At 44.6% G+C, this 27,125-nt stretch overlaps 5 protein-coding genes across 6 annotated transcripts; 2 read left to right on the top strand and 3 right to left on the bottom strand.

The window, feature by feature from the left end:
• Positions 1-200: 200 nt before the first annotated feature.
• On the bottom strand, positions 201-6,659 carry LOC131877869 (uncharacterized). 2 transcript variants are annotated; one of them, XM_059223683.1, is made up of 3 exons: positions 6,411-6,659; positions 1,308-1,669; positions 201-1,128 (listed from the first exon to the last, which is right to left on the bottom strand). In XM_059223683.1, exons 1-3 carry the CDS (start codon positions 6,524-6,526, stop codon positions 332-334), a joined length of 1,275 nt encoding a protein of 424 aa, XP_059079666.1. In that variant the 5' UTR covers positions 6,527-6,659; the 3' UTR covers positions 201-331. The 2 variants fall into 2 exon arrangements, with proteins under 2 accessions (XP_059079666.1, XP_059079667.1); XM_059223684.1 differs by lacking the exon at positions 6,411-6,659 and adding an exon at positions 6,192-6,330 and having other exon boundaries at positions 202-1,128.
• A 672-nt stretch (positions 6,660-7,331) lies between these two features.
• Positions 7,332-10,099, bottom strand: LOC131877868 (PMS1 protein homolog 1-like). The gene has a single exon (XM_059223682.1). The coding sequence runs from the start codon at positions 9,913-9,915 to the stop codon at positions 7,441-7,443; it is 2,475 nt and encodes an 824-aa protein (XP_059079665.1). The 5' UTR covers positions 9,916-10,099; the 3' UTR covers positions 7,332-7,440.
• A 3,591-nt stretch (positions 10,100-13,690) lies between these two features.
• LOC131877962 (zinc finger protein 397-like) lies at positions 13,691-16,829 on the top strand. The gene is made up of 5 exons (XM_059223819.1): positions 13,691-14,403; positions 14,603-15,415; positions 15,674-15,763; positions 15,840-16,094; positions 16,594-16,829. The coding sequence occupies exons 1-5, from the start codon at positions 13,932-13,934 to the stop codon at positions 16,731-16,733; spliced, it is 1,770 nt and encodes a 589-aa protein (XP_059079802.1). The 5' UTR covers positions 13,691-13,931; the 3' UTR covers positions 16,734-16,829.
• Positions 16,822-19,068, bottom strand: LOC131877963 (uncharacterized). The gene is made up of 5 exons (XM_059223820.1): positions 18,411-19,068; positions 18,070-18,280; positions 17,627-17,983; positions 17,256-17,544; positions 16,822-17,190 (listed from the first exon to the last, which is right to left on the bottom strand). Exons 1-5 carry the CDS (start codon positions 18,784-18,786, stop codon positions 16,822-16,824), a joined length of 1,602 nt encoding a protein of 533 aa, XP_059079803.1. The 5' UTR covers positions 18,787-19,068.
• A 6,380-nt stretch (positions 19,069-25,448) lies between these two features.
• Positions 25,449-26,988, top strand: LOC131877667 (uncharacterized). Its single transcript, XM_059223412.1, has 3 exons — positions 25,449-26,114; positions 26,185-26,497; positions 26,558-26,988. The coding sequence occupies exons 1-3, from the start codon at positions 25,626-25,628 to the stop codon at positions 26,890-26,892; spliced, it is 1,137 nt and encodes a 378-aa protein (XP_059079395.1). The 5' UTR covers positions 25,449-25,625; the 3' UTR covers positions 26,893-26,988.
• Positions 26,989-27,125: the final 137 nt, after the last annotated feature.

Raw genomic sequence — 27,125 nt, forward strand, 5'->3', positions numbered from 1 at the left:
GGTGATTGACGTCATAAGCCTGCTGGGGGAGGGTCAATTCATGGATGGCAATAAGTAACAACAAGCCCTTGCCTCAGCGACTGATTGTGCACCTGATTGAGAGTCAAAACTTCCTCCTCATCCTCATTAGTCCCATCCTAGAGACGGGTGTTGTTTTCCCGTTTGATCTTGATTGTGCCCTCCCACTCAGGAAACCTTATTTGTGTAGGACTCAATTCTTTGGTGTATTTGAAATAACTATCAGTAATCAATATTGGCAAATCATCACATCGACTTAAGAACAGCATCCCTCCTGACTTGGAAGCGGCCTTAGGAACCAATGAACAGGAAATCAAACCAGCCGTGACTGGACGTTAATGAACTCATTTTGGGTGTAAGAAAACGAATAAGGCTTTCGAGAACGTGGTGGTGGTGGGGCTTCGTTCCAATCCTGAGGCTTTGAATATTCGAAAGGCTGCGGCAGGGTGGTCACGGACACGGTCTGCTCAAAAGGTCGGCCTTGATTCGCTCTCTGGGGTGGCACTTCGTATTCATAGCTTAAAGAGCGAGCCTGGGACCGATCGGTGGACGAGCTGATCTTCCGATCACTCTTTTCCGTTCGAGACTTGGGACCGGAGTTGGGACTAGTGCTGCTACTGTTGCTCGAGCTCAAGGAAGGGATGGATGGCAATGCTCGGTTTTGATGAGGGTCGCTCAGATGGCTGGAATTGGCGGGTTCAAGGGGGCGTCGCATTTTCGGATTCCTGTGGGGCGTTTCGGGCTCTGAAGGTCCTAGATATGTGGTGGGGATGGCAATTGATGATTGAGGAGGATGCTGTGGTGGATTCGTCTCATCCAAATTGGCCAGGGTCGTGTGCTTGGTCAACGGAGAGGACGGGGAGGACGGGGTCGCCGAGTGTTTATTTCTACTTCTGGGAGTGGCATTCGTAACTAAGGTCGATGGAGGCGAGGACGTCGTGGAGGAGGAGGCGTTGGTCTCAGTGACGGGCGATGTGGATGCTTGGGTGCGATTGGAATCTTCTGGCGATGTTCTCCGTGTGCGACGGTTCGCATACCAAGAGGGTACCATTTCCGGAGATGCCGAAGATCCGTGCGTATCAGCAAGTTTGTTACTGGACGGTTTGAGACCTAAAGAGCACCGGGTCAAGAAAGAGAGGCCATCATTAGACTTTAGAACTGCGGTTTTTTTTATTTGGGTCAGCATACAATTGTTAATCATGACGAAACTGCATGCGATTTTCAATCGGGAGAAAACTACGAATACCGCAGCCATCTCTTTTAAAAGCGATGTTTACGCAACTCTCTACCATTTGCGGTGGGGTCGTTCCGGGAAGAAGAGTTGAAGCCGTTGAAGGTATTGGAGCCGGCCTTCTGATAGGATGGGTATTCGCCACCGGAATTACCATTTTCCCAACCCTCATCATATCCACTGGCAGTCCTCCGCCCAAATCCACAAGCCAGACAACACATGATGAGCATGTAAATGATGGCCACCACGGCCAAAATCATGAAAACGATCAAAGCCGCTTGGCCGAGTTTCATCAGCAGTCTCAGGTCGTCTGTATACCCCAAATACGGCGAGTAGTAGTTCAAATTGCCATTGGGATTGTAAGCATTTGTGTTCCCATAACTGGGAGCGCCGTAACCAGATCCGCCTGGCGGATTATAGCTGCAAATCAATTCAAAAGATATTAATTGGCAATACCACATGGGCAACAGTTTGTTTCTCTCCTACAGTGCTTGTGAAATGATTTTAAGCCACGCCAAGGTACTCTAACGCCATAGAAACAGGACTGCCCAAGCTCTGAGGCATTGCAACGACGTGCAGGGTGTCGCATCGATTTTGCCGGTTTCAAAGCAAAGCAAAATCCCACCCTATTCAAATCAAGTGATGTCACTCTCAAAAACTTATTCTTCATGATGTATTCACCAGCCTTACTGAGACATGTTTTCATACACATTAGTCTGCAAATCTACAAAAAGACTTTATGCCCTTCCATCCCTACTCGTCTTAGACTTCTATGAAAACTAAAACATGTTACAATCAAGAATGAGGATCAGTTCACTTAAAAGGGGCTTCGAGACGCCTCCTTAAGCCCGTTCCACAATATCATGAACAACAGAAACATTTGCCCTAAGGCCAATAGTTCACAACCACCATTTCCATTCCCTCCTCCTGTCACCCAGGATCAACCTCGTGTTTACCTTGAACCAGTTGATAATTTTCGCCAAAATTCACATAAGGCTGCTTCTGAATTGAGTAGGTCAAGAGCTGCTCATCTAAAAGGAAGTGTCAGCAACTGCTCTAGTAACCCTACCCAATCTGTTGTTCCTCAACAGGATTTTGTACCCTCAGAGTCTTTGGTCCAGACGATATGTTCACTTGAATTGGCATCTGCCTTAATGTTCAATGTTTAACTTCCAAAAATAATTCGACCAAAGTGAAGACAATGGAAGAGTTACCTGTTCTGAAGCAATTCGCTTTTCTTGCGTTGACTGAAACCTGACAAAGACCAGAGGTACTTGATCAAGAGATCGTCATTAAAGGGTTTCTATTTGTTGTTGCACTACACAATAAGAAACAATATAATGGACCTGGTACTTCTAACCAGGGACTCTAAAGAGAGGAAACGACACGGCATTCCCCTGACCGCCAACTTGGGCCATTGCGTTGAATCAAGACACTAACTCTAGTAACAATAAAACAAGATTATCCGTACTCCATAGCACATTAAAGTGTTTTTAATTAAATAATGATCTCCTTGATATACGTACAACTCCGTCCATGAACTAAATATTTCTGAATTAATTTTGAAAATCAGAAGAATAAATGACGTACCCATGAACATCAAATTAATCAAAAACAATCAAATTGTCTTTCAAATCAGTGAAATATTGCGTAAAACTGGTTCAAAAACACGCATAGATAGAAAATCAACAAGAATCATGTTATTAATTGACGAGGAACTCGCACTAACAAAATATAAAAGAAATGTATGGAATAGGCAGTAAAAGTGCAAGGACACAAATGTTAACATATTAGAATATCTAGAATGGGCAATTGATGCTTTTGTTTTCATCCACACATTTGACAAAAAAAATGAATGAGTTATCTTTTTGTAGAGTTTAAATTTCTACTGTTTAGGAAGTTTGCATAAAAAAGTAGGCATTATTTAAGGGGCACAGAGTAATGCCAAAGTACAGGAGACTAGATCTCCATTTAAACTTTGGACTCCAATAGACTATTTTTCATGCAAAAGTATCTAAAATATCAAAATAGTCAAATTAAACGGGTGCTATACCTCTTAAGATTATTATTCAATGATTATGAAGTATCCAAATGAGTTAAAGGAACAATATGTAGCTCAGAGCTACAATGTGTCTACTTTGGGATTGAGGGCCATTCCCAGAGTGAGAACCATAGTTTCATAACAAACGCGTCAAATTACTTGAAATTTGGTCATGATGTTTCTGAAGCAATTTTCTAAAAATAATTTTATTAAAAGATAAGGGTGTTGACTGATTATATTTAGAGCAAATTCTTGCTTTACCAAGAAAACCTAATTACCACTTTTCAGTTGTTGTACTTTAAGACATGTTTAAAGTCATTCTAAGTATATTTAGATGCCTTGTTTTAAGCACATACCATCAATGGTTACGAAAATCATTTAGTCACGTAATTTGTTCAATAATTATGCCAATATTCAAAAATTTCAGCAGCAAAAGCTTAGGCCTTACTTGGCGGGAAAGGTTTGGTGATCACAAAAAAGTGGCATTTCCTTGCTTTAGTGGCCTTGTTCTAACGCCCGCGAAAGGATTGATTAACACCCAACAATTTTGTCTGATCATTTCTTTATGGATATTTCTATTTTAATTTGGGGTGCGATGGTCAGAGGGGTGAACCTCCCCCGGCCAACGAAGATAGCCCGAACACATCGTGCTTAAATTGTTCCGATAGGCAGTGTCGCAGTCCGTGTCAGATTGGCTCTCCATCTGCGGGTGTTGGTAGAGTCTAAAAGTTTCCTTGAGAAAGGTGGGGGGAGGAGAATCGACCCGGGGACCTCTCTCAAATCAATAATGTTGTACCTTATCAAAAGAAAAAGGTGGGGCTCAACATATTCATGTTCAATGATCACCACTGGTCTTTGGATGTCCGAAGCGATCAAATAAGTTGCCCTGATTCCTGTTCTAGAACAGAAAACCACTATTGACGAAGTCCTTGAGCCAATCCGAAATTAATTTCTACATTATGCATGAATTGGTCCATGCTTCATCTTTCTTAGCTTCATAGACTTTCTTCAAGCCTTTACATATCCATATACCAATGCGCATGGCCTGTCCTTAGGTTTTTAACCGCCCTGCACATTTTGTTCATTTTCCTCAATTGTTTTAATGCACCCCATTCAACATCCTAAATGGACAAATGCTAACGAGCGCTCGGTAATCGTCTCTCTTGATAGTTCCTTGGACCTCCTCTCAGGGCCTTCATGACGCCCTTTTCGATGTACTTTGTCGTTGTGGCCATCGCGATTGGAGAAGACTTCAAGATTTTAGTTGGAAAATTGAAGCAAACAGGATGTCAAATTAATTCCACCCGTCTCCCTCTAAAGAATTCGTGTCTAGTGGGATGATAACGCTTTTGGTTTGAAATATGAACAGAAGGCGAACCCCCTTTAAAAGAAGATAAGTTAACAAATATGTCTAACGGAATTGACCACCACGATATAGGTCCTCCTCATCACTCGCCACGTCGCAACGTTTCAAATGAAGTGGAACGAGCCTCTGCGACATAGGTGGGTGGAATGATAGTGTGATATAGGTTGCGTGCATGTATGCTTACATATTTCCGATCCTATGTCTTTGTTCTTCTTTTCCCACGTCTTGTTCATTCTTCTACTGCACGTACGTCTGGTCTTATCATAAAGACCTCCTTCCAAACCTTATCTTTGGTCGGTCTAACTATTCCAATAGGAGTTGAGGTTAGTCAAACACGAGAACTTTTCACTGCGTTAAATTTGATTGGCAATCATCATTTGACGGTCCAAAAATTTCCCATTGCTACAAACTTCGTAAAATGAAAAATGCTATCCACAGAAATTCTGAAAGATTTAGCAATTACACTAATCATGATAATTACAAATGCACTTGATGTAAGTGGACATAGGGTGGTCTTTTCCTGTTGACGAGCCCCTCATGCCCACTGAGAGCCAGTTAACGGCATCTTCTAACTTGATTAGTTCATCCAACAAGAAAGAGTTGCCTTGCATCGATTTATGGCTAATATTTTGTTCAGTTTGGTGTCAAAAGTGATGAAAATTTGGTATTTGGCAGACGACGAATTGGTGTAAAACATCACTGAAGCAAGCTCAAATCACTTGTGTATAAGGGCAATCGAGATTGACTTGTGCTCAAAACTTGTCTTAAAGTTCTTGAACTTTAAGACAGATTGCCAGATCAGATTTTTGAACTCGAAGAGTTGGCGAGTTGCGTTTTCCCACCTTATCTGATTCATTTTATGCAACCCCCTTATCGCACCTCCCCTATTCAGTAATAGAAATTCATGGACCTTGAGAATTAGTAAAACTAAGTCCTAGATCCTGTTTAAGGATAATGGTAAGTTCCAAGTTGTGCCTGTCTCATAGTTTGCTCGTCAAGTGAAAGATTATTCATTTGGTCGGCTGCTTCACGGTAGTTCTACTTGTAGTTCGACATTTTTGGACCAAATTTCTCATGAAAGATGGTTTTCGTTCGCTAGCGGTATATGCGTAGAAAGGTTCAGGCGATTGGAGGTGAGTCTAATTTTACAGGTGAAAATATCCCACCCTTATAAGGATGTTTCAAAAAACGTATCAAAATGGGACCAATTAAAAAATAAAAAGAGCTCAGGTTATTTGTGATGCGGGTGACATTCCCCGGGTACGGATCAATTGGCACAGTACATTGTCTGGACTTCTGTGGAGACCTCCTCTTCCAAACTGATTTTCAAGGAAAAGGAATTCGCTCTTGAGGCACTAAATTGTGACTACCCACCCTGGAACGTGTAAGCTAATACGAGTGGAATTTTATTCTCTGACCGTGTTTGATGATCACACTCAATTGTAGTCAAGGAGCATTATAGTACTTTGTTGGGAATCTGGGCAATTTTTCCATTTTATGATCAAGTGGCTGGCAACTAGTTCAATAACACTTACTTGGGGGATGACAGCGTCATTTGAGCACGTGGAGAGGCGCTTAAAGCTGATCATTGACTAAAGAGCAAGATCAGCCGCTTCATTGTCACCGAACCCAATCAAATGCAGCAGGATGTTTCTTTCTGAGTCAAGATCGAATTGACCGCAAAACAGCCAAAAGGCACGTCTCTCCGAAATCTCAGTCGAGGATCCAACCTCAAGTGGGATTCATTCACTTACCTAGGTGGGTGTGGGTCGGAACCAAAAAAGATCCTAGAGATTTGCTCGGGTACTTCATGAATGGCCAACCGCGATTGGGCCTCGGCCAACTCGCCTCTTTCCTCTGAGGAGGCCATTACGATGATTGCGATGGTGATTGGATGAGTGATAATGAAAATTCTCGTGCTCTCGTTTCAGAGCCTCTCCTTGGTCCCCCCTTTTGTGGACAACCGTCTAATGATTCAATGTAAGATCACGAGCAGACACTTCTTCAACACCCTGGTACGTCGACGATTCGATTCAGAGTCCCTTCCGAAACGATATGACCGCCAAGGACATTGGACAATATCATGGAAAATGATATCTGAAACACGAATGAGCGGCCCACGACCGTGTTTGCCATGTTGGTGGAGGTGGACTTCCCAGGTACAGAATGCACGTCCAGCGCACACTATGTAGTACAGTACTAGTTGGTCTGTCAAATTTACCCATTGGTGCGATAAAGAGGCTCTTTCGCTTGGGTATGACCTGGACAGAAAACACTAGTCATAAGTCGAAGACGACGACAACAGCAACAACAGCAACGACATTTCTGTGACGGGGATCAAGTTTAACAAACGTCCGGATTTCGAATGTAAACTACAAGTTGCACGACAAGTTCAATCCAGCCTCTTGCGTTCAATCAGCAGTACATAGAGTCGAGATAGGAAAGGCCTTCAAGTTAGGAATGCTTTCTTTGAAGCACAGGTTAATAACATTTCATCCTAGAAGTAAATACGCTTGTAGTTCTAGTCCCTTCGGGAAAAAGCCAGGTGATATTTGCATAGTAGGCATGGTGTGTGCATAAATGGGTGGAAACACCTACCGTTAAATTCAGGGCGACTTCAAAAGAAAAAAAAAAACAACAACTGAAGAAACGACAAAGAGACGCAGAAGAGTGGATAAAATCAGAACGGAAATGACGGTGTTTATATTATAGCTTGTTTGGCTTGAAGGACTTTGACACGGACATTTATGATTTTGAAACGCCTCTCTGCTTTGTGAAAGGATGTCACTTGACTTGAAACGCGGCTGCTTCATGATCTAGATCAAAGAATCGCTCAATAATCGGGCGACCATGAAGACAAACGGACCTTTTCATGTCTTGGTTCAAGCGGAGCAAGTCCATCACTTCGGTTCTGCTCTTGATGGGCGGCTTTTGTCGCGTGAGCCTTAAGGCCTCGGCTTTGAAGTAATCCTGCACTTTCTTGGGCCGACAGAGTTCCAATGACACACGGGGGCACTCTCGAATCTTGGCATTGATTTCCATCACATCGTCCAAGCCCAAGGAATGTACGACTGATGGGATGCTAATCAGCCAGGTCTTTTGAGTCGACCGGCACACCTTGAGCCCCAATCCATTGCCCACAAATCTAGGATCATCTTCACCGAGATTAGAGCAAGCCATGACCTCCAGAGGCTCTTTCAAGAGCACATTAGACTTTAATTGATAATTGGCCATAAGATTGCGAAACAAGTGCACCTCCTCGGCTCGACCATGGTTGAAGACTCCTAGGTGATGGGACTCCTCATTGCCCTTGGACACAGCGACGATCCCAAATCCGTTTCCAGACAACTGTCCAACCAGTTGCGGTTCACTCCATGAGACGAGGCCCGAATCCGATCCTTTCACTGACCAATGCCTCTTGGCCAAAGTCATGGAAAATGGAATAGTGGTGTGTTTTCGGCCAATCCTAAGGACGGTTTTCTTGTCGAGGATGGGTGTGCCATAAGGCGCTACCATTTGCTCGAGGGTGTCATTGCCAGTTGCCGAATTGGAACCCCGAGATGTGCTTGACCCCGACCTCCTGACTGTCAAGATTGGCTTGGAGGACTCGGGTCGGCCCGTTTTTTGTGGCTTTTTACTATGAAGAGCGACGGGGGCCACAAAATCCCCATTACCATCTACAACGGACTGTCCATGACTCCAAGCGTCCAAGGTTTTTTGACGCAGAGTTCCTCCTTCTTTGCTCGTATTCATCATTGAATCTTGGCGTGTCTTCTTCCAGGACCCCGAGATATTTGGAGCGATCGCGTTCTGACTGGCTGATCCTAAAGAAGCTCGTCCGTTTTCTTTCGCACGTCTTTCGCCGCATTCTTGGGCGGGCTGGTTCTCTTTCAGATCCATCAGACATCTCTTTTTTGAACGTGGTGGGCTGAATTTCTTATTGTCCAATACTTTTCGGGTCCGACCCGGGTCATTGGGGTGTACATCGAAATCTTGAGACATCTCGTCAACTTCCGGGTTCTGATCTTCAGGGTCTGCCAAGGGCTCGCGCAAATTCAACGGTCTCGCCTCGATCTGATCAAAAATGGACCGATTGATGGAACTGTCGAGTGAGGAACAGGGCGAGGGGCAGTCGGCTTCCGGCGAGGCTGAATTGATGATATGTCGTTGGAAATGGACTTTTAAGCGAGCTTGGATCGAATCCAGCACGGATTGTTCATCCTGGAGCAGAACCACGTACTTGTTGGGGTCCAAATTCACATCCATTTGACCCGGACCCACACACAGGGCAATGAAACCCACCGGGTACTTATCCACTTGCACCCCTGAGTGATACAATCGGCGGATAAGCTTCAAAATGGGCGGATAATCAACCCATCGCCGGTTTATGGTGAGATAAGTCTGGTCAGGCGTGGCTCGGCTCACAACGGCGGGATCACAATCACCGGACGGCAAGAACCCGGTCCAACTGAAAAGCGGGCCATGGAATTCAATGGAACGCAGCTGATGGCCGAGGGACGGGCCAAACACCTGGTTGACCGCACTCCGCTCATCGCTCTGGGCGGGTTTTTGAAACAAGGCCTTCCGATCATGAAACAAACCTATTCGAACCTGGGGATGGCTCAAGGCCAAAACCCGACATAAGGTCTCGATGCGTTTGAGCTCCCTTTTCTTTGGGCCGTTCCTGCCAGGGATCCCACGGGTCCCACGGGTCCCACGGGTCCCACGGGTCCCAGGGGAGGATTGGTACAACTTTCGGCGTACGGGCAATCGGTGGAAGAACTCCCGGGCAATGACCGTGGTGCCCGGATTCATGACAAATGGCTGCCGCCATATCTCGCGGGCCTCGGGGTCCAAACCGATGCTCCAACCGTGGGACTGGGACTCAGGGGCGAGACGCGATTTCGAGCGAATCTCAACTTTGGCCAATTGGCAAATGGCATGGAGCGCTTCCCCGCGAAAGCCAAAACCCGACAAGTCGGCCAAATCGGAGAAATCCCGGATCTTGGAGGTGCAATGGGCCTGGGTCATGCGAGCCAGCTCTGAGCTGGCCACTCCGGAGCCATCATCCGACACGGAAATGCTAGCCAAACCATAATCCTCGAGATGGACGTGGATTTGTTGGGCGCCAGCGTCCAACGCGTTTTCCATCAATTCTTTGACGGCCCCACTCGGCCCAGGCAGGATTTGACCCGACACGATCTGAGACACCGTGTCCGGCGCCAAGGCCCACACCGACGAGCCCACATTGGCGGCCATCACCGTCTTTGGCCTCCACTGGCTAGTTCAATACCCCAAAGTAACAAATTGATTGCTTGATTGATTGATTATTATTAGGTAGACAGGTTTGAAGAGTTGACGGGACCACCTTGATTTGGCCCCCCCCTCCCCAAGTGTTTTCAAAGCGTCAGGCGTTCCACCGGTCCCTAGAAAACCTTTTGTCATTCTCCCTCCCTCCCTCCCTCCCTCAATTGTGGTACCAACTACCATCTGGGGTTCCTATTGACTGACTGGGAGAGCTGGTGCGTGACGCTACTTACTCACGGAGTAAAATGCGTAAAATGCCAGCCTTCAAGTCATACTTTTCAGCCATCCATGTGAAACAGATCTACCGATACAGGTACTTGTCAGTTCTGGGCCAACGTAGTTCTTGTTTAGGAGTTATGTGCCCGATGAGGTTGGGCTGGTGTCTTTTGACGCCCCCGGAACGACCGGACTCGAGATGCTTAATGAACTAATCGCCCTGTCTTGACCATAGAAAACCATAACTAGAATGCTTAAGCTCAACAGGAGCTGTACCGCATGAGCATGTTTTCAGATCAGCTGACGCTGGTAGAAAAGGGACAAAGCTATTTCGTGAAATCTCGCTTCAAGGCAAGTTGAATTATTCTCAAGAAACGTTTATTATTCCTCTTTAATCTTAATTTCTTTTGAATCTTACAAATATACAGGTAGAAAGAGCGTTAGAATAATAAAAGCATGCTTTTATGGGCATAATACACGTAAGATGTAAAAAAAAGATTCGAACATTAGTAGAGCAAATCACGTACTCTATTGATTGCCCTTGTTTAGCAACGCATGTCGAAAGTGTAACAAAATGTGTCTGAAATGATGAGGCATTCAGAATTTCCCAACAATGTGCTTGAATATGGGCGACATGATTGCACCTTTACGTAATCAAGGTCATTCCGACACCTCTAGAGGTCAGCCTCAACCCAGGCTTATTCCTTGCCTTTCGGTTAAGTGCTTCCACCACATGGATGAAAGTTTCAACTTGAGCCCCATTTAACCCCTTCAAAATTTCGTTCTTAAAAATGTGGTTGGACGACTTACTCAAACCTGTTTTATGAAGCGTGCCAGAGGAGAGTAATTGCTTGACAAGGAGTCGTATTAGTGGTTTCTACTGTGAATTTGGACAAGCCGTCAACGATTCAAATTTTTACCATAGTTGCCCTAAGTAGCTTGAATACGAATGAAACATTTTGCCCACCAGCGACAGCTGAGACGAAAACAAGCAATCGAAGAGCCTTTGATCGATCTAAATATGAGGTTATCTATGGCATGGAGTACGTCAATGGTCATGACCAACGCATGCACACTGGCAAGGGTCCACCTCCAGCTGCCAGGTCGGTGACGTCACTCGCTATAATACGGCAGGGGTCAACGGGAGAGTATAGGCTGTGAAATGAGCGGATTTATGCCGTACATTTAGCAATATATCTCGGAATAAACATGAGGACACCAAGTAAAGAAAAGCATCCATAAGGTGGAAAAATGTCCAAAAATGCAATATTTGCAAAAAATGAGTACAAAAACCAGACTTGTAAGATTTAAAGTGCCACATAAATATAGGTTTCAGATGAGACTAGTTGGCATGATTGGATATGTAGATTGTCGTTTTTGTCAAAATGAGTTGCTTAATGCTTAATAGTCCTATATATCAGTCAAAAAGGCTATAAGAAGTTAAACAATGTCATAAATACATCAAAGGACTGTTTATATATTGTTCAGTTATCTAACTTGCTGAATTTAACACCAATACATAATCAAACCATAGGTTCATGAAGATTTGATTATTTATTTATTTTATTTCATTATTTAATATCATTATTTACATTCATACAATTTTAATCTAGTTTTATGACAAACAATTTGGTTCATATGTACATCTAAAGATGGTCTTTTTTTTCAACTTGTAATCAGTCAATGTAATATCCTAATGCCCTCCTCTATGTTTTATAGATTAACCAAGTATATGACATACAAACACTTTAAAAAAAACACCAACTCATGAACACTTAGTCTTATTTATTTAACTAACTTAAGACTATCACTTCTATTTGTATTGTTTGATCTAGTTCTATAAAAAGTGTTGTTTATAAATTCCTCTGGATGTTCTTTTTCTAAACTATAATCAATTGGTATTATTTTCTAATGACCTCCTTACTGGATGACGAATCAAACAACTACCATAACTAATACAACACTTTTAGAAACTATGAAAATGGAACAAATGTAACATTCATCATTACAAATCTTTACAGACAAAAGCAATAATTTATATAATTTAAGGGCATCTGCGAAAAAGAACCAATATGGTTTTCTTGCTTATTATAAATAGCAGTAGTTACTAACAAAATGAATAGGATTTAATAAGATGTCTCAAATGGTTAAATTTGAAATTTTATGGAAAATGATAGTGTTTACTTTCTTGAAAAAGAGTAATGGAGTTTTTCTATGCGTTCAGCTCATCAGGTTTTGAAGTAGCTCTTGAGAGTTATGATGATTATTCCCTCCTGAAAGCTTTCCAAAATGAAAGTAGAGATGTAAATAATATATATAAAATACCGTGAATATTGTTTCATGTTATATCCAGAGCATTTTTGTGCGAAATAAGAGAGAAATAATGTTTTTTTAAGTTTGACCTTAGTATCATTTTTAAGGAAAAACTTCAGCTTTCAATTTAGCGTTGAATATTATGGTAGGACTTTTGATACAAATTTTCCATGCTCTAGTAATTAATCGAAACACATCTTATTACATGTATTCTTAGCATCCAAAGCTTTAACAACTGCTCATTTAGATGAATCAATCTAAGATTACATCTTCCTTTTTCTCAAATTTGACTCATGCCAGGAATGCTTTCCACCTAACATGTTCAGTGGTAGTAGCGTTTTTCAATTGCATGTAAGTTCAATCAAACGAAAAAACATAATGTGCCACGTTTTCATGCTTGAATTTCAAAGGCCTTTACGTTCAAAATTGTGCTAAAACCAGAAACATTTTTTATCTAAAGATGTTATCTTTGTCCTTTTGATATCGAAATTGCTTGTTACAAGTTATGGTGTTAAAAATAGCCTTATCAATACTGTGGATACCCCTCTCAAAGCCTACTAATCTACCCTTTGTTTGGTGCAGCCTTTTGCATCCCTATCATTTAAAAAAATGAGAAATAATGAGTATGGTTGCCTCAAGGGTGTTAGGCAAAATTGTACTCCTACCCAGCCATGGGACAACCATGCCCAATTGGGGTTCTTATTTGAACAATCCCGATTGAGAGCGATGTGTTCCCTCTGTGCTCTTCCCCTCTTCTATGAGCCATGACGTCACCCTTCGCCTCCCTCTGTTTGTTTACTTTCTGAGGTGCTTATTCCTATATCTTTCAGAACCTGAAACAAAACACAGTGACTCTGCGTCAGCTGACATCCAGATATGACGGCAGTGATGCCATTTGGGCTGTTTATCTACGTCTGGCCGTAGTTTGAGAGATAACTAGACCTAGACAACGGATTTTGAACATTACCTAGCATTAACATTGTATGAAAGACTCTATTATGGTTGCACCAAACCTAACCACCTGTGTCAGTCCAACCTTTCGGTTGCCAGGACCTGAGGGCGCCTGGGCAGCGGCGCAACCCGGCGGCAGCTGGGTGGCCAGGGCCTGGGGCGGTTAGGCAGCGGTCGCAGCGCAAGCCGCAATTGCCAAAATGGCAACACTGTCGTCATTTCTTGACTTCAGCTGTCGCAAAATATCTGTGTCTTGTCATTCGGTTGTCAGTGATCACTGAGCAGTCACTCAAAAGACTAACTCAATTGCCCCCCCCAGAATGATCTGCTTGATCCGAAGATGGGGCCGACGTGGGGCCGGCCCAGGCCGCACACTCCGGCTAACGGGCGCCATTTCAGTCGGACAGGCCTAAGCAGTGGGCTGATCCCTTGGAGCTGACCTGGTATCGCCCATCGGCTGGCCCGCGGCTCTGGGCCTGAGAGCGAGCATGGCCCAGCGCACACCCACCCGTATACCGGCCCACCAGGCCGGCCAGCCACGCCCCCATCGCTCTCACACGCCAGACGGTCTGACCCAGACTGCTACCACCACCAATACGAATAATAACACTCTCCAAGATCTGAGCGGCAAGTCCGTCCCAGGCCCCAGACCATCTTGCCCATCAGCCCCGTGGCCTTCGCCGCACCATCCGACCCATCCAGCCCATCCGGGCCATGCGGCTCATCCGGGCCAGCCCCCACCTCGAGAGGCGGCCCGTGTTACCGTGGAGACCCCTGCCGTCCGCCACTCGACCGGGCGTGAGTGCCTAGGCTCTGACGGGCATGCCCATGCCACCCGTGCAGCGTCCGTCGGGGCCGATTGGGCCGGCTCAGGCCTGGAATCGCCCCGGCTGCACGTGAATGCGGAGACGGGTCATTGGGAGGTGTCCATCGGACACATGCGTTATGGCGTTATTCCCGGTAGGTCCCGGTAGGTCCCGGTAGGTCCCGGTAGGTGACCCCATGATTATCAGCCCTCTATCTACACCCATTTCCCAACCCCATGGGCCTTGGGTCAATCTTGAACCTAGTGGGCGTCCAAGATAATAATGAAGCATGGGACACGCACTTTCATGGAGCCCACCCATCGGTAAAGAACCCCACTCTCTTTCCTCTTTAGGCTCCGCCGCTGAACGGGACCTGCTGCGAGGCCAGTCCAACTTGGCCACCCCCGTCGCCCCGCCTCTCACCAAGACCGCTGAGCCCGAATCGCCGCCCCTCAGGAGTCCCACGCCAAATAACGTGGCCTCGGCCCACCCGGGGCTCGACCAGTGCGGACCCGTCTCGGGGTCTGGGTCCCTGGCCAACCGGATTATCGAGCAGCGTCTGGGCTTGCATTCCCATTTTGGCGGGCGGGTGCGTATGTCCGCGTCTGGGCCACCCTTGGCCGGCGGAACTTCGGATGGTTTCGAGTCCTCCGTCATTCACACGCTGGCGCGCGAAATGGGTGTGTTCAAGAAGCCGCACGTACCCGCCCGATTTCAAGCCAGTCCCGAGGAACTCCGACGGATTGTGCAGAATATCGAGGCCGTGTTTGAAGACGGAAGCGCCCCCCCGTCCCCACCCTCGACCACTCATCGCCCGCCCAAGCGGAGTTTGAGTCCAGTGTGGGTCCCCGTTGTGGCTCAAAAGCGCCCAGCCACCTTCCAAGACTCGTCCACGGAGACGCTGTCTTGGGACGAGGATGTTCGAGGCTTTCATTGCCGATTGTGTCCCTCTTTCAGTCCGGATCAGCGGGCCTTCTACTTCCATTTAAAAACCCACTACGAAGATCAGTCCGATGTCGACGAGCCGGCCGAGGAGCCGCCCGAAGAGCCCGATCGGTCTCAGCCACAACGGGAAGAGGGGCTGAATGCTTCCGTGGCCCACATCCCCCGGACATTGACATCGAAGCAGTCCCCCAAAGACACCGCCGAGAGCGCCACTAAACACAGTAAGTGCAGGTGTATCACTTTATGGCAACGAAACTTGAACTGATTTCTTCCGGATTGGAGTGGCTGGAAAATCGACACAAACCATTCCAAAACCGAAACATATGGAGTGGTTGTTTTTTTATACTTTTTTAAGTTCAAAGATTCGTCAAATGGATTACTGTTCGTAACCATTTGCTTTCGTCCAAGGCCCAGGTCAAAGCGCTTGAATACTAAAGGCATTACCCAGCCAAGTGTGTTCGTATATTTCCACGTTTCAGGTCCCGAGGAGTCGCTGTTTGATTGTCGTGAATGTCAAAAGGATTTCCGTACCAAAGGCGCCTTGCGCGTGCACGCCAGGATCCACAAAGGTCAGTCAGTCAGTCCTCAATGATTGGCTGCTCCATTCCTCGTTTCAATCTCAAGATGTGGCTTTTCACCTTTCAGATGAGCGCCCCTATCCGTGCGACAGATGCGCCAAGTCCTTCCGGCAAATCAGCGACTTAAACTATCACCGCCAATCTCTTCATTCTCGGCATAAATCGTTCGCCTGCGACTTTTGCCACAAGACATTTTCCCGTAAATACTCGCTCACTCTGCACCGCCGGATTCACACCAAAGAATGCCATCATATCTGCGACGTGTGCCAAAAGGCGTTTCGAGCCGCCATCTACTTGACCGTGCACAAGCGATCTCACACAGGTAAGCATTGAATATGCTCTAAATCTAACCCTACCTGGCCCAAGATGCCTCGTAAACTATAACCTAACATGAAAGAAATCACTATTTTTCCCCATTCAGAACGATATGCCTAAGCTTCCACACATTAGAAGAGAATAACGCGAATATTTTTTGAACGTAAAATGACATATGGTACTTTTTTTTCAAGAGGAACCTTACTTTTTGTGTTAGTTAATCCCATTTGCATGCTGGCCACAATACCACCCGTAGCTGTTCCCCCACAAGCACTTATTTTGACCCAATTGAAAGCATACAGCATGTCTGAGTGCTATTGATGTTTTCTTTGTGGAAATCTTTTGCCCTGACAATACGTTTGTTCAACGAAGAAGTTCACATCGAATACTTTTTTCGTATCTTTTTGACAAATTTCATTACCTTCTAAGTACATTTTGTTGGCGATTTATTTTTCCTTTTTTACTAGACATAAATAATGGATTTTCCATTTTCGTCCCACGTATAGACGAGAGGCCCTACGAATGTGAGGTTTGTTCGAAAGCATTCCGGACTCGAGCCGACATGACTCGCCATCTCTCCAAAGTTCATCACAGCATTAACAAAGCATCGAGCCAATCGCGGCGTTCGACACTGATCGCCACGTGAGCCTTCATCGCAGAGTCACACACAGATCCACTCAGTTGTTATTATTATATATTAAGTATATTGCCATATGAAATCCAATATTAAGTTATTAGTGGACTCCGACGGGGACCTGATCTTGTTTCTTGGTGGCGCCAATGGGGCCCCATCGCTTTTCATGTCGTAGGATCACCCCAAAGAGTGTGACGCAGAGCACGGTCGTCACGGCTTGAAGCGAGGCCGAGAGCAAGAAAGATGCCCCCGGAAAAGATTCCACGGTCTTTTGGTACAACAAGCTCATGGCCGAAGAGGTGAGTAAGCCCGCCACACTGGTCACACTGTGGAAGATGGTAAACATTTGCCCGAACTCGTTGGTGTCCACACATTTGCTGGCCAATGAGTCCAAGGACGTGACCATCATCGGACCGAGGACGGTCAGACCAGCGCCATAATAGAACATCCATCCTTGAGTGGAGAAACCCTGAATCGGGCCCAGAGATCTGTTCAAATGCACTGGCTCAGCAGGTCAGGGCGAGCGGTTTTTACCTGAACAACAGACGTCCCCACGCCCACCAACGCTCCAATGCTGGCCAACATGGCGTCATGCATGCCTAGAAGGTAGCTGTAAAAGGGCGTGGTGACGAATGTCTTGACCACAAAAAGGCCCATGAACACCGAAGTGTAGGTAGTGTATTGAACCACGTCCCAACCAAAAACCCGCTCCGTGAACAAGAGTGTGTTGGCATAATTGCTACTCAGGGAGGCACCCACTCGAATCCCCACGATGAAGATCAGGATCCGGCGCAAACCCTCGTCTCTCTGCTTAAAAATCATTCTGAAAAACGACATCAAGAGACAAACATGGTGAGCAATGAGATGAATTGAGACCCGCAGAAGACTTTGGACTACTGGTTTACTTGATGGCCCGCCAAACCAGTCGATTCCCCCGGTTGAAGATGAACTTGAATTTTCCGCCCAAATTGAGTGTTCGTAAATGGGCAGCCATGGCATTTTTGTCGTCTAGAGAAGGAGGGGAACTGGGAGTATCCATTGAAGCACTCGTCTTGCTCCTTGGATTCTCCAGACTCCTTCTGGCCATGACAGTCTCTGGGATGAAAAAGACGTAGATTACGCCAACGATGGAAAACCCCAACGACACGCCATAGACCAAGAAGAAGCCTCCGAATCGATATAATTGCCCGCTTATGAGCTCGGCGAACGGGAATACGATGAATCCGAGGCCTGCTAAAACGGCCATTATTGTCGTTCTTTCCCTAATCGAGGAAGAGAAGAAAAGGGAGCAATTATTGGAACAAAACCGGTCAAGACATGGGATTGCGGCATAAAACCCCCTCCTCACTCGGGTAGGGTTAGGTCGGAAATGTATCCATTTAAAGCGATATTCAGCACCAAATATCCGCCAAAGAGCACGTAAATGTCCGCCAAAAACAACCATTCAGGAGCGGAAGTCTTGAGTTGCCAGATATTCAGAAGATACACTGTTCCCGAAATGATGTGTCCAATGAACGGCAAAACCATGAGAGGCTTCCGTCCTTGATCGGACCACGGACCTACAGGAATCAGTCTCAATAAGTTTCAGCCTTCATCCAGTCAAACTTGACACTTGACTTCTTTTTTTTTTTTTGTTTTTTTTTGTTTTGTTTTTTTTTACAGGTAAAGATCCGGGCTAGATCCACCTACCCAAGTACAGAGTGATGAAAATGCCTGGGACTTGAGCTAAATAGCTCTCGATAATGGAGAGTGTCACTTGACGCTTTTGGACCTCGGCTTCGATTTGCTCATTTGCCGGATTGGTCAGATCCGTGCAGACGGTTTCGTTGTAGCCTTGGTGGTAGCAGATCTTGTCCAGCCAAAGCTGGGTGGTTACCGAGCCTTGGACGCAGTATTGAATGCCGTAGATGATGAGCACGGGTTTCACAGCCAAGAGCTTCAAGTAGCGCGATCGTCGACTTTTGCTTTGGTCTTCATCGAGCAATGTGGACTCGTCGTTCGAATTGGGCGGGTCATCGTTCCTCTGATCCAGGATGACCACATCTTGAACCACCTCGGAATCCATTGACGACACGGCAGGGAGGAGCTCTTTCCGGAAAGGACAAGATTAATTTGAAGTTATTACCGACGAGCTCATCGCTCAGTTTGAAAGTCAGCTCTTTATTATTATGTCTGTCCGTTATTTCACTCGAGATCAATATTTTTCATAAGCGGAATTGCGTCAATCACGCCCGAATTGTTGCTTCATTGGACATTCCGTCATTACAAGATATATTCCAAGCTTATCTGTTCCTAAAATTGGTAAAGTTGCCATGCACATTGCTTCTCAGAATCGATTGTTTCGCTGAGTTGAACAACTTTCGTACGTACATTGTTCTATGAATAGATAAAACAGTTCCTGATGAGTGCAAAATATCAGGCATGATTTCAAAATGAATAGATCTCTGGAGAGACGCGACTTAAGCCTTGGGATGATTTACTCCTTAATCATGACAACCTTACACATGCCCAAAATATCATCTTAAATGGGAACTAATGTCTAGGGGGTTCAATCTGTGACATTAAACTTTGATCGGACCGCTAATCGTAGGTAGATTTTTTTCGGTAATCAATTAGCCCATCTCACCACAAGATTATCATCAGAGCGTATGAATGTATTTGCGAACGAACTTGTGTAACGAAGTTGGCTGAATGGTCAAGTGAGAAAAGACGTTTCAAAAGAAAGGGCGAAACGATAAACCACGGCAGTGATGCTGGTTGTCATATTGGATTGTTGAAAATCATGTTCGAATGTCAAAAGGGTGCAGTAGGCCTCATTCTCTAAGGAACTTCCAAGACTTTACTTTGGTTTGAATAAGCAGTAGCTTAAGATCATTTCTCAAACTGACAGAGCCACACTCGAAGCACACACCATGGCGCAATTGGATCATGAAGAAACTGAAAATGTTGAAACGCAAATATAATTCTCCTTTTTGGCATTAATCTCAAATTAGCTGAAAATGTTGAAAGCCCGCAAAACATCCCTTTTAAAAAAAATATGTTAGAACCATTGAAAGGACGCCAAGAAATTCATTGAGGTTTCACAGATGCACGGTTTTACCCTCCGTTTCAACAAGGGCTTCAGAACAAGCTCAAATCCCGAAAAAATTACTGAAGACGTCATTTTCATATTTACCGTTCATAAATCACACTCTATCACTACTGAGAATGTAGTAGATACTCTGACTGTCATATAACAATTAGTGCTGTTCACTGCATGGTTGTACTGGACGGAGCTTTGAAAGTGCAAACCTGCTTATCCAATTTATCCAATCAGTCATTTACTCACTCGCAAATAAGATATTTCAATTGATAAGACACAGGCGGGCCCATCGCGAGCCACATCCCCTTACATAACAGTCTCAATCAAAATACCAAATGATATGCTTAAATTCAGTACATGTGAGGCTGTTCTAAATGTACCGTGCCAGATTTTGCAATGTGAATATAAATGTACCATCAGAAAGAAGGGACTTTTCCAGTCGATTCAAAGCCTCAGTCAGATTGACAAGTGCAATGGACCCGGGCTAACCAAGTGACTGACTGACTGGCCAACTGGCCGCCAACCCACTTATTATGGATAATGGGTTGATATCGAACGGCAAGCCCCGCGAATCATCATGATTTATTGGCATTCCAAGACGAGATTTCCCCGCACACCCACGGTCGGGATAGTGCTTGTGGCCTGGCCTCATGCTTATTGAGTCCGCGATGCCATCTTCCTTCCCCCTGGATGTCTCGCTCTCCGTCGCTCTTTCGCTCTGTCTCCCTGAGCGTACTTGTCGGAATCGGATGTTCAACATGGTCATTATGATCGTTATGATCTGGATATGAAATCTCGCGAAGCGAGTCGCAACTGGTGATCAAAACATGCTTTCTGTGTTTCAGTTTCATTCCCGTTCAGCTTCCCTAGTTCTCTCCAAGTTCACGGAATTCCGACCACCTCGTTCATGCAATCGAGCACGTGCCATTGGATTGAGGCTTGATCTCAACCCATTCCCGCTCTCAGCTGTAATCACAACGGGGCCAAGCATTTCTTCATGATTGATTGCTCATGTGCGAGAAGCACAAGCCACAATCACGAGGAAGGCGCAGATTTTCGTGGGTCTTGATACGTGCATTCGGTGAATCATTAGCCCAAACTCCAAATGATGTTCGTTTCCCAACGGTGTTTCGACGGTTCTCGTGGCTGCGAACTTCCAATGCAGACAGACAACTTTCCGTGGTTTTCTTGCGTACGATTGTCCTCAACGTGAATGCCGTATTCTCCCACGAGAACATCCCAAGGGCGCAGGCCCAATGGTAATGCAATTTCGCCCAGCCAGAGTCTCCCAAACCCCTGAGACGAGCTTCAGATGATCTGGGCGTGTGCTCAAAATACTACAGAGATAGGAAACAAACCTATGACTCGATTGAGTTGATATTTTGGGTCAAAATGACAAGATTCGCGCCAAGTGAAACGCATTCCTCTGGTTTTACACACAAAAACCAATATTTCTGATTTGGCATATCTGATTGGACTTGATCAAAGATTTCCGAACAAAAGGCCAAATGACGAACTTTGTTACATTTGCTCCACTCAAAAGCGCTTAGAACTGTCAACACAGCACAGGCAGTAACTGTCTGTCTCTCTTACCTTAACCTTCAAAACTTTAAAAGTGATTACTTTCAAAAATTCAAGATCAAAGCTAAATAAATCCCTTGGGTGACACTGGATTTTCATAAATCAAAGCCTCATGCTCTAAAACATCAAAAGATGTGTCAACAGAAAATGTTTAAAATTCAACCTTTCATGGTGGTTAATGGACGGGTTTCCTTCTTTGCCCTTAACTTTTGAAACCAAGCAAAAAATCAACTTAGGTGGAAAATACGCAAAAGCACACACGCTAGATAAAAACATGCACGAAGTTTGCTAAACGTGCAATGGTAACCATTCCCCATCCATACTTATTACTCGTCAATGACTTGATGACAAGTACGAAAGAGTCAGTTGTAATGAAGTCAGTGTTCAGGTGTCTCAAGTTTTGGGTAATTCATATTAGTGATCACAATTCTGAAATTCTCGGTAACTATCGTGTTAAACACTACTCTCTAAACAATAATAGATTGGCCGTTGTGTGGCGATGCATGTTTTTTCAATTGCGAATGAAAAGTTCCAACACCATTCCACATGCAAACACCGGCCACGAAACCTCGCATTTAGAACAGTGTAACAGGAAAGTTTTGAATCCACTCATTTTGTACATATCAAACAAAGGCTACCGTTCAAATGGTGACTGAGAAAGTGATGAAACGTAGTCAGGATAGCAAACTTTCTCGAGTCGAGGCCGCACCATTCATTGAATGAAACAGATTGATGCAGAATAAGGAAGATGGTAGGTATTGTTTCCATAAGCACAAGGCGTTCATGTCATATTGTACGCTTTTGCTTTCTTCTAGTGATGTGTTTCGATTCGGAAGGTCAGATTTTTAGCTTAAAGGACCTCGGTTAGGGCTCCCATCACAAGCTAAAGAGAGTACAAAATAAAAGTAAAAACTCCTCAAATGAGTGGCGAAACGCGACCCTGACGTTCTAGGTTTCGGAACCAGGGCTGCTATGAAACCTGTTCCTGATCTTGGGTCTTCATTTCTCTACCCTTCTTCGTTGGAATGGGAGCCCTACCAGAGGTTCTTCAAGCTAAATAGCTGATTTTCCGGATCGAAACCCAACCCATCACTACTTTCTTGTCTCCATTTCAGAATCAAGGAGCAGGATGCATCTCAGCCTGCGAATGGGTGCTTATAAAGGGACTTCAAAGAGAGGAAACGACACGACTGTTGTTGGCCCGGCAAGTTAGGTCATTGAACGCCTTTCAAATCGGTGAAACAACAGACAAAACTTGCTCAAAAACACTTAGAGAAACAAAGTCAGGGAACAAGTATCAATATATCAATTGATGAGGAACTTGAACTGATAACTAACAAAAGCAATGTATAAAAGAGGCAAGAACAGAATATGTACATGGATCTTGACTTATTTTAATATCTGGGATGGACGATTGTTAATTTTGTTTTAATCCACCCATTTGACAAAACAATCATCAGGCATTGGAGGAAAATGGATGGGTTGTCTTTGAGTAGAGTCTAAATTTCTACTTGTTAGGAAGTTTTCATTTCAGTCAGGCTTTATTCAAGGTGGAGAAAGTAATGCCTAAGTCCAATCCACTAGATTTCAATTCGAATTTTGGACTCCAATAATTTTGCTTTTTAGCAAGATTATCCAAACTTTTCAAGTAAGGCAGATGTCATGTTTGCTAAGAAATGTCATTCCATTATTAGCAAGCGTTCAAATGAATTTAGGGGACAAAATGTACCTGGAAGCTGCAATTTGCCTGCTTTGGGTTTGAAGGCCATTCTCAAAGTGAGAACCATAGTTTGAAAAAAAGTGCACCAAATTAGTTGAGATTTGATCAAGATGCGCCTGAAGCATTGTTCTTTAAACACCATTATTAGCAGTTTTGGGGGGACTCAGTAATTGTACTTCAAGACATGTCAGATGTCATTTTAAGCATTTTTACACACATTGCATGTAGCATAAACCGTCAATTGTTGCCAAAGGGATATTAATAACATAATTTGTACAATAACTATGCCATTAATGGACATTCAAAAATATCAGCACTTTCGGCCTAACTTGGCAGGAAAGGTTTGGTGATCACAAAAATGTGGCGTTGCCTTGCTCTAGTGTGTTTATTGGGACATTTTTTACACGTCATTAGGACACAATTATTTGATACTGATGTTATTGTATAGAATATCTAAATTGGAGCTCTATGCCCCCGCTTGGGGCGCTTTGTCCTCTAGATTTGGTTAGTTTTAATGGTAGAACATAATTCATTTTTGCAGTATTTTCAATTTTTATCGCATTTTGTCATCTCCGTATGTACTTCTATCTATTGTTGTCAAGTGGCCAACGTGGAGGCCAAATTTTCCAAAAGAGATTGCTCTCCAAACTAACTGGCCACCGCAACAAAAATGGATAGTCGCCAACTATTGGCTACTTCCATCATTCCATGGTTGCAAGACTGATTTGGGGCAATAGTTTTCTCCCACAGCATTTCTGTCCAGGATCTGAAGCAAAGTTGTGATTCTTGTAATCGAAGCCCAACTAGAGACCATTTCAGATGGCAGGGAGCCTACCACCGTTCCAGCTCTCAATGTTTGTTCCGTGGTCTTAGTTAGAGCTCCAGAGAGAGAAACGACACTCCAATCAAACAAATCGGGACTTTGTTTTGAGCATAATCTAGAAGTCCTCAACAAGGTGCAGACTGATCCACTTCCCTCGCAATATTTGGTTTCAACCAAACAGACATGAATTTCTTGAATAACTCTACTTAATTTGTCCCACACCAATCTCCATTATAGACAGAGTAAGGGCTTACTGGAACTGAAATAAACATCAGTGTCATTTCTTTACCAAGATTGGTCGTTCAACCGATTCAAATTCATGAGGAATGCGTACTAGCTATGAACATGTAGTATGTTTTACATCAGGCTTTCTCAAGGTTTTAACCAAAATACTAGATCAACTTTAAATCTAAGGCTTAGCCCGATCCGTCAACTCTTCTCCATTTGTTGGAGTCGGATCCATAACAAGATAAAATGAAATACGAAGCATGAATCATTCATCTTAAATTGCGGGTAATTGCATTCTCAGTAGCGGTAAGGAAGCCCCAAAGATAAAGCAAAACCTACAGAACAAATAATGTGTGGTTCAAAAAAGTTTCAGTTAGAGGTTTGCAAGATCAATACTTGTCGAAAGTTGTAATTCCCAATTCCCGCCTATGACTCAATTCGCCGTATTTACAATCATGGTTGCCGGCTGCCATCACTATACATCCCCGAAATCACCCTCCGTTTGCGCATCAGGATTAAATATTTCTCAAATATTATCTGTGGTTTTATCGACTTAATATTATTCACATATTTGGTCGCTATTAATGCAATGTTTTTACCCGCCCAATTCCCCTTGCATGGCAAATGAGCCATAATTAGAGCACTTCAAGTGGGGGTCCCCAGATGTCTGGGTTTTGTTTCGGGTCCTCCTAGAATCCTGCCATGACTCGATTGAAGCACGCCACAAATGGCCATTTGGAGGTCGGTCGGTGGCAATTTCGGTGGGCACGCTTTCTCCGCCCAGACATTGCTTGGCTGCCCTAAAAGAGGTACACTAAAAGCACGCCTCTTCCCAAAAAGTCGAAGTAACGATACGCCCAGTTTATGACCAACCGCACAATTTTACAATTTCCAAATACCGCAAGTTCGTAAAAGCTTTCTCCAAAGTCTGTCCAAGGTCTCCGCCTTCTTAGAGAATAAGAGTATAGGTGCAATTAGTCCTCTGTAATTAGTGTAAAAGCAGCCACACCAAACCTGAGATATATTGGTACACCTTTCTGAATTGCTCTCGAAAATGTCTGCTGTAAATGCAATGGAGAAGGCTGGTGCCGCAATTTGCCATCCGGTCAATGGACTGAATCGATGGACGATGCATAAGTTTGGGTCATTTGAATACAGTTTCTCAACTCATTGAATACGCACGTACAGAGCTGTGCTAGAGAGACCGTGAGACAGAGAGACAGGGCAGCTCGCCGCCATAAATTCAGATTCTCTCCTCTCAAAGGGGAGGATTTCACGATGAGATGTCAAGTAAATTCATCTGTTTCTTGCCCGCCTTACCGTTGAAGTGCCATCCATGGTCGACGCGTTGGTCAATAGTAGAAACTCGCTAATTAAAAGAAGATGGTGTTGACCAAATACACGTTTCTGTGTCCCGGCGTTTTTAAAATGATATCATAACCCATTCGATCGAGTCATTAGTTGACTAGAATGGCTCGTCAGTGGATGGTGGTCATCAAACGACATGGGGGGGTGCTTTTGGCCTTGGCAAGCGCTTTGTTAATGAGTGTATATTCAGAAATCTTCCAATTGGTCAAGCATCGCATCCAGCGGTCCACGGTCCTGATCCTTCGGGGATCCATCCAATTCGTGTTGCTTATTGTGGTGGCCCTGGCATGGCGGACTCCGTTCCGAGCGCGAACTTTGATGGACTCAACACCCACGAAGATGATCCTGGCTTTGATGGTGGTGGTCGGATCTGGTGGCCTTCGTCTGTTCTTCCTCTTCCTAGGTCTTCAGTGTATTCCTGCAGCAACCGTTCTAACTATTTTGAATGGATCTCCGGCGTTGGTTCTTATCATCTCCCATCTGGCCTTGAAAGACCAGGACCAGATCACACCTCGGAAGGTCCTCTGCGCTATAGTCCTGATTATTGGTGTAGCCTTGAATTTTCAAATCTACGAGTGGCACCAGAATTTTGTACGTCTCGAATTTGGTATGTGGGGGTGTGGTCACCAGAATGGAATAATTGTCTTTTGAATGTTTCTAGAGTAAGACGAGCTTGATTGGCGTCTCGGCCAGTGTGACTGCTTTGGTGTTTTCCTCCCTGGGATCCGTCTACACCAAGGTGGCAGGAAGAGCCTACGACAAGAAGCATCTCTCTGCTTACATTGGATTATCAGTCATGGTCGTTGGCGTGTTTTCCACAGTGGTGGATCCCCTCATCGTCCAATGGGCCGCCAATGACAATGAGACGTCCCAATTAGCAGACAACATTCCCTTTCTCCCGAATGACATTGGAGTGATCGCAATCACTCTCCTCGTCGCTGTTCTTGGGAGTCTTCAACAGTTTTGCAACATTGGTAAGCATCGGCAACATGCTTAAGTTTAACCTCTAGGCCTAATCTAATCCTCGTTTTTAGCTGCGTTGCAATTGGAAGCCCCATCCAAGGTGTCCATGGTTCGAGCCCTGAACATTCCTCTTTCGTTTGCTCTGGATTTGGGGTTGATGGGAGTACCGGTGAATGGAATCCAGATCTTTGGTGCTATCCTCGTGTTTTTGGCTATTATTGCGTCCAATTTGAACAGCAACATATGTCAGCGGAATATTGCCAGTCAAGCTCATGAGGTTTCCTCACTATCCTCCTCGAATTTGGAAGACAAAGAACATATGAACGATGGTTTAATTCCAAACAGAAATGAAGCCCCAAACAGTTCCGATTTTAGATCCAACCTCAAGATCGTGAGTGCCAATTGAAAAAAATCGTTGTAATAGCAATCTGTATTATTGCTAGCTATAAAGTTCATCATATTGAAATAATTGGACTGATAACCAATAGAAAGTGAATGTTTCCCCTGCCTTTTCATTCATCCGTCTGACTGGTTGTTACTAATTGTTATCGATGGGTGTTATTGAGAAGAGGTGGCAAAGTAGGGCGTGGTAAGGTATTGGCGAGATTCTCTGCCCGGGTCATAATTATCGAACGATTG

Source organism: Tigriopus californicus, chromosome 3 (assembly GCF_007210705.1).
Source record: "Tigriopus californicus strain San Diego chromosome 3, Tcal_SD_v2.1, whole genome shotgun sequence".
NCBI lineage: Eukaryota > Metazoa > Arthropoda > Copepoda > Harpacticoida > Harpacticidae > Tigriopus > Tigriopus californicus.

Bases quoted from the DNA above. Each gene is read 5' to 3' on its own strand.
- LOC131877869 (XM_059223683.1), bottom strand. From the start codon at position 6,526: ATGGCCTCCTCAGAGGAAAGAGGCGAGTTGGCCGAGGCCCAATCGCGG. The intron at 1,670-6,410 runs GTAAGTGAATGA...ATTGATTTGCAG, and splicing joins TCCGACCCACACCCACCTAG to CTATAATCCGCCAGGCGGAT. The intron at 1,129-1,307 runs GTAGAGAGTTGC...GGTGCTCTTTAG, and splicing joins GAACGACCCCACCGCAAATG to GTCTCAAACCGTCCAGTAAC.
- LOC131877868 (XM_059223682.1), bottom strand. From the start codon at position 9,915: ATGGCCGCCAATGTGGGCTCGTCGGTGTGGGCCTTGGCGCCGGACACG.
- LOC131877962 (XM_059223819.1), top strand. From the start codon at position 13,932: ATGGCCCAGCGCACACCCACCCGTATACCGGCCCACCAGGCCGGCCAG. The intron at 15,416-15,673 runs GTAAGTGCAGGT...TCCACGTTTCAG, and splicing joins CGAGAGCGCCACTAAACACA to GTCCCGAGGAGTCGCTGTTT. The intron at 15,764-15,839 runs GTCAGTCAGTCA...TTCACCTTTCAG, and splicing joins GCACGCCAGGATCCACAAAG to ATGAGCGCCCCTATCCGTGC.
- LOC131877963 (XM_059223820.1), bottom strand. From the start codon at position 18,786: ATGGATTCCGAGGTGGTTCAAGATGTGGTCATCCTGGATCAGAGGAAC. The intron at 18,281-18,410 runs GTAGGTGGATCT...TGATTCCTGTAG, and splicing joins TTTCATCACTCTGTACTTGG to GTCCGTGGTCCGATCAAGGA. The intron at 17,984-18,069 runs GTGAGGAGGGGG...TTCCTCGATTAG, and splicing joins TCCGACCTAACCCTACCCGA to GGAAAGAACGACAATAATGG.
- LOC131877667 (XM_059223412.1), top strand. From the start codon at position 25,626: ATGGCTCGTCAGTGGATGGTGGTCATCAAACGACATGGGGGGGTGCTT. The intron at 26,115-26,184 runs GTACGTCTCGAA...GAATGTTTCTAG, and splicing joins ACGAGTGGCACCAGAATTTT to AGTAAGACGAGCTTGATTGG. The intron at 26,498-26,557 runs GTAAGCATCGGC...CCTCGTTTTTAG, and splicing joins TCAACAGTTTTGCAACATTG to CTGCGTTGCAATTGGAAGCC.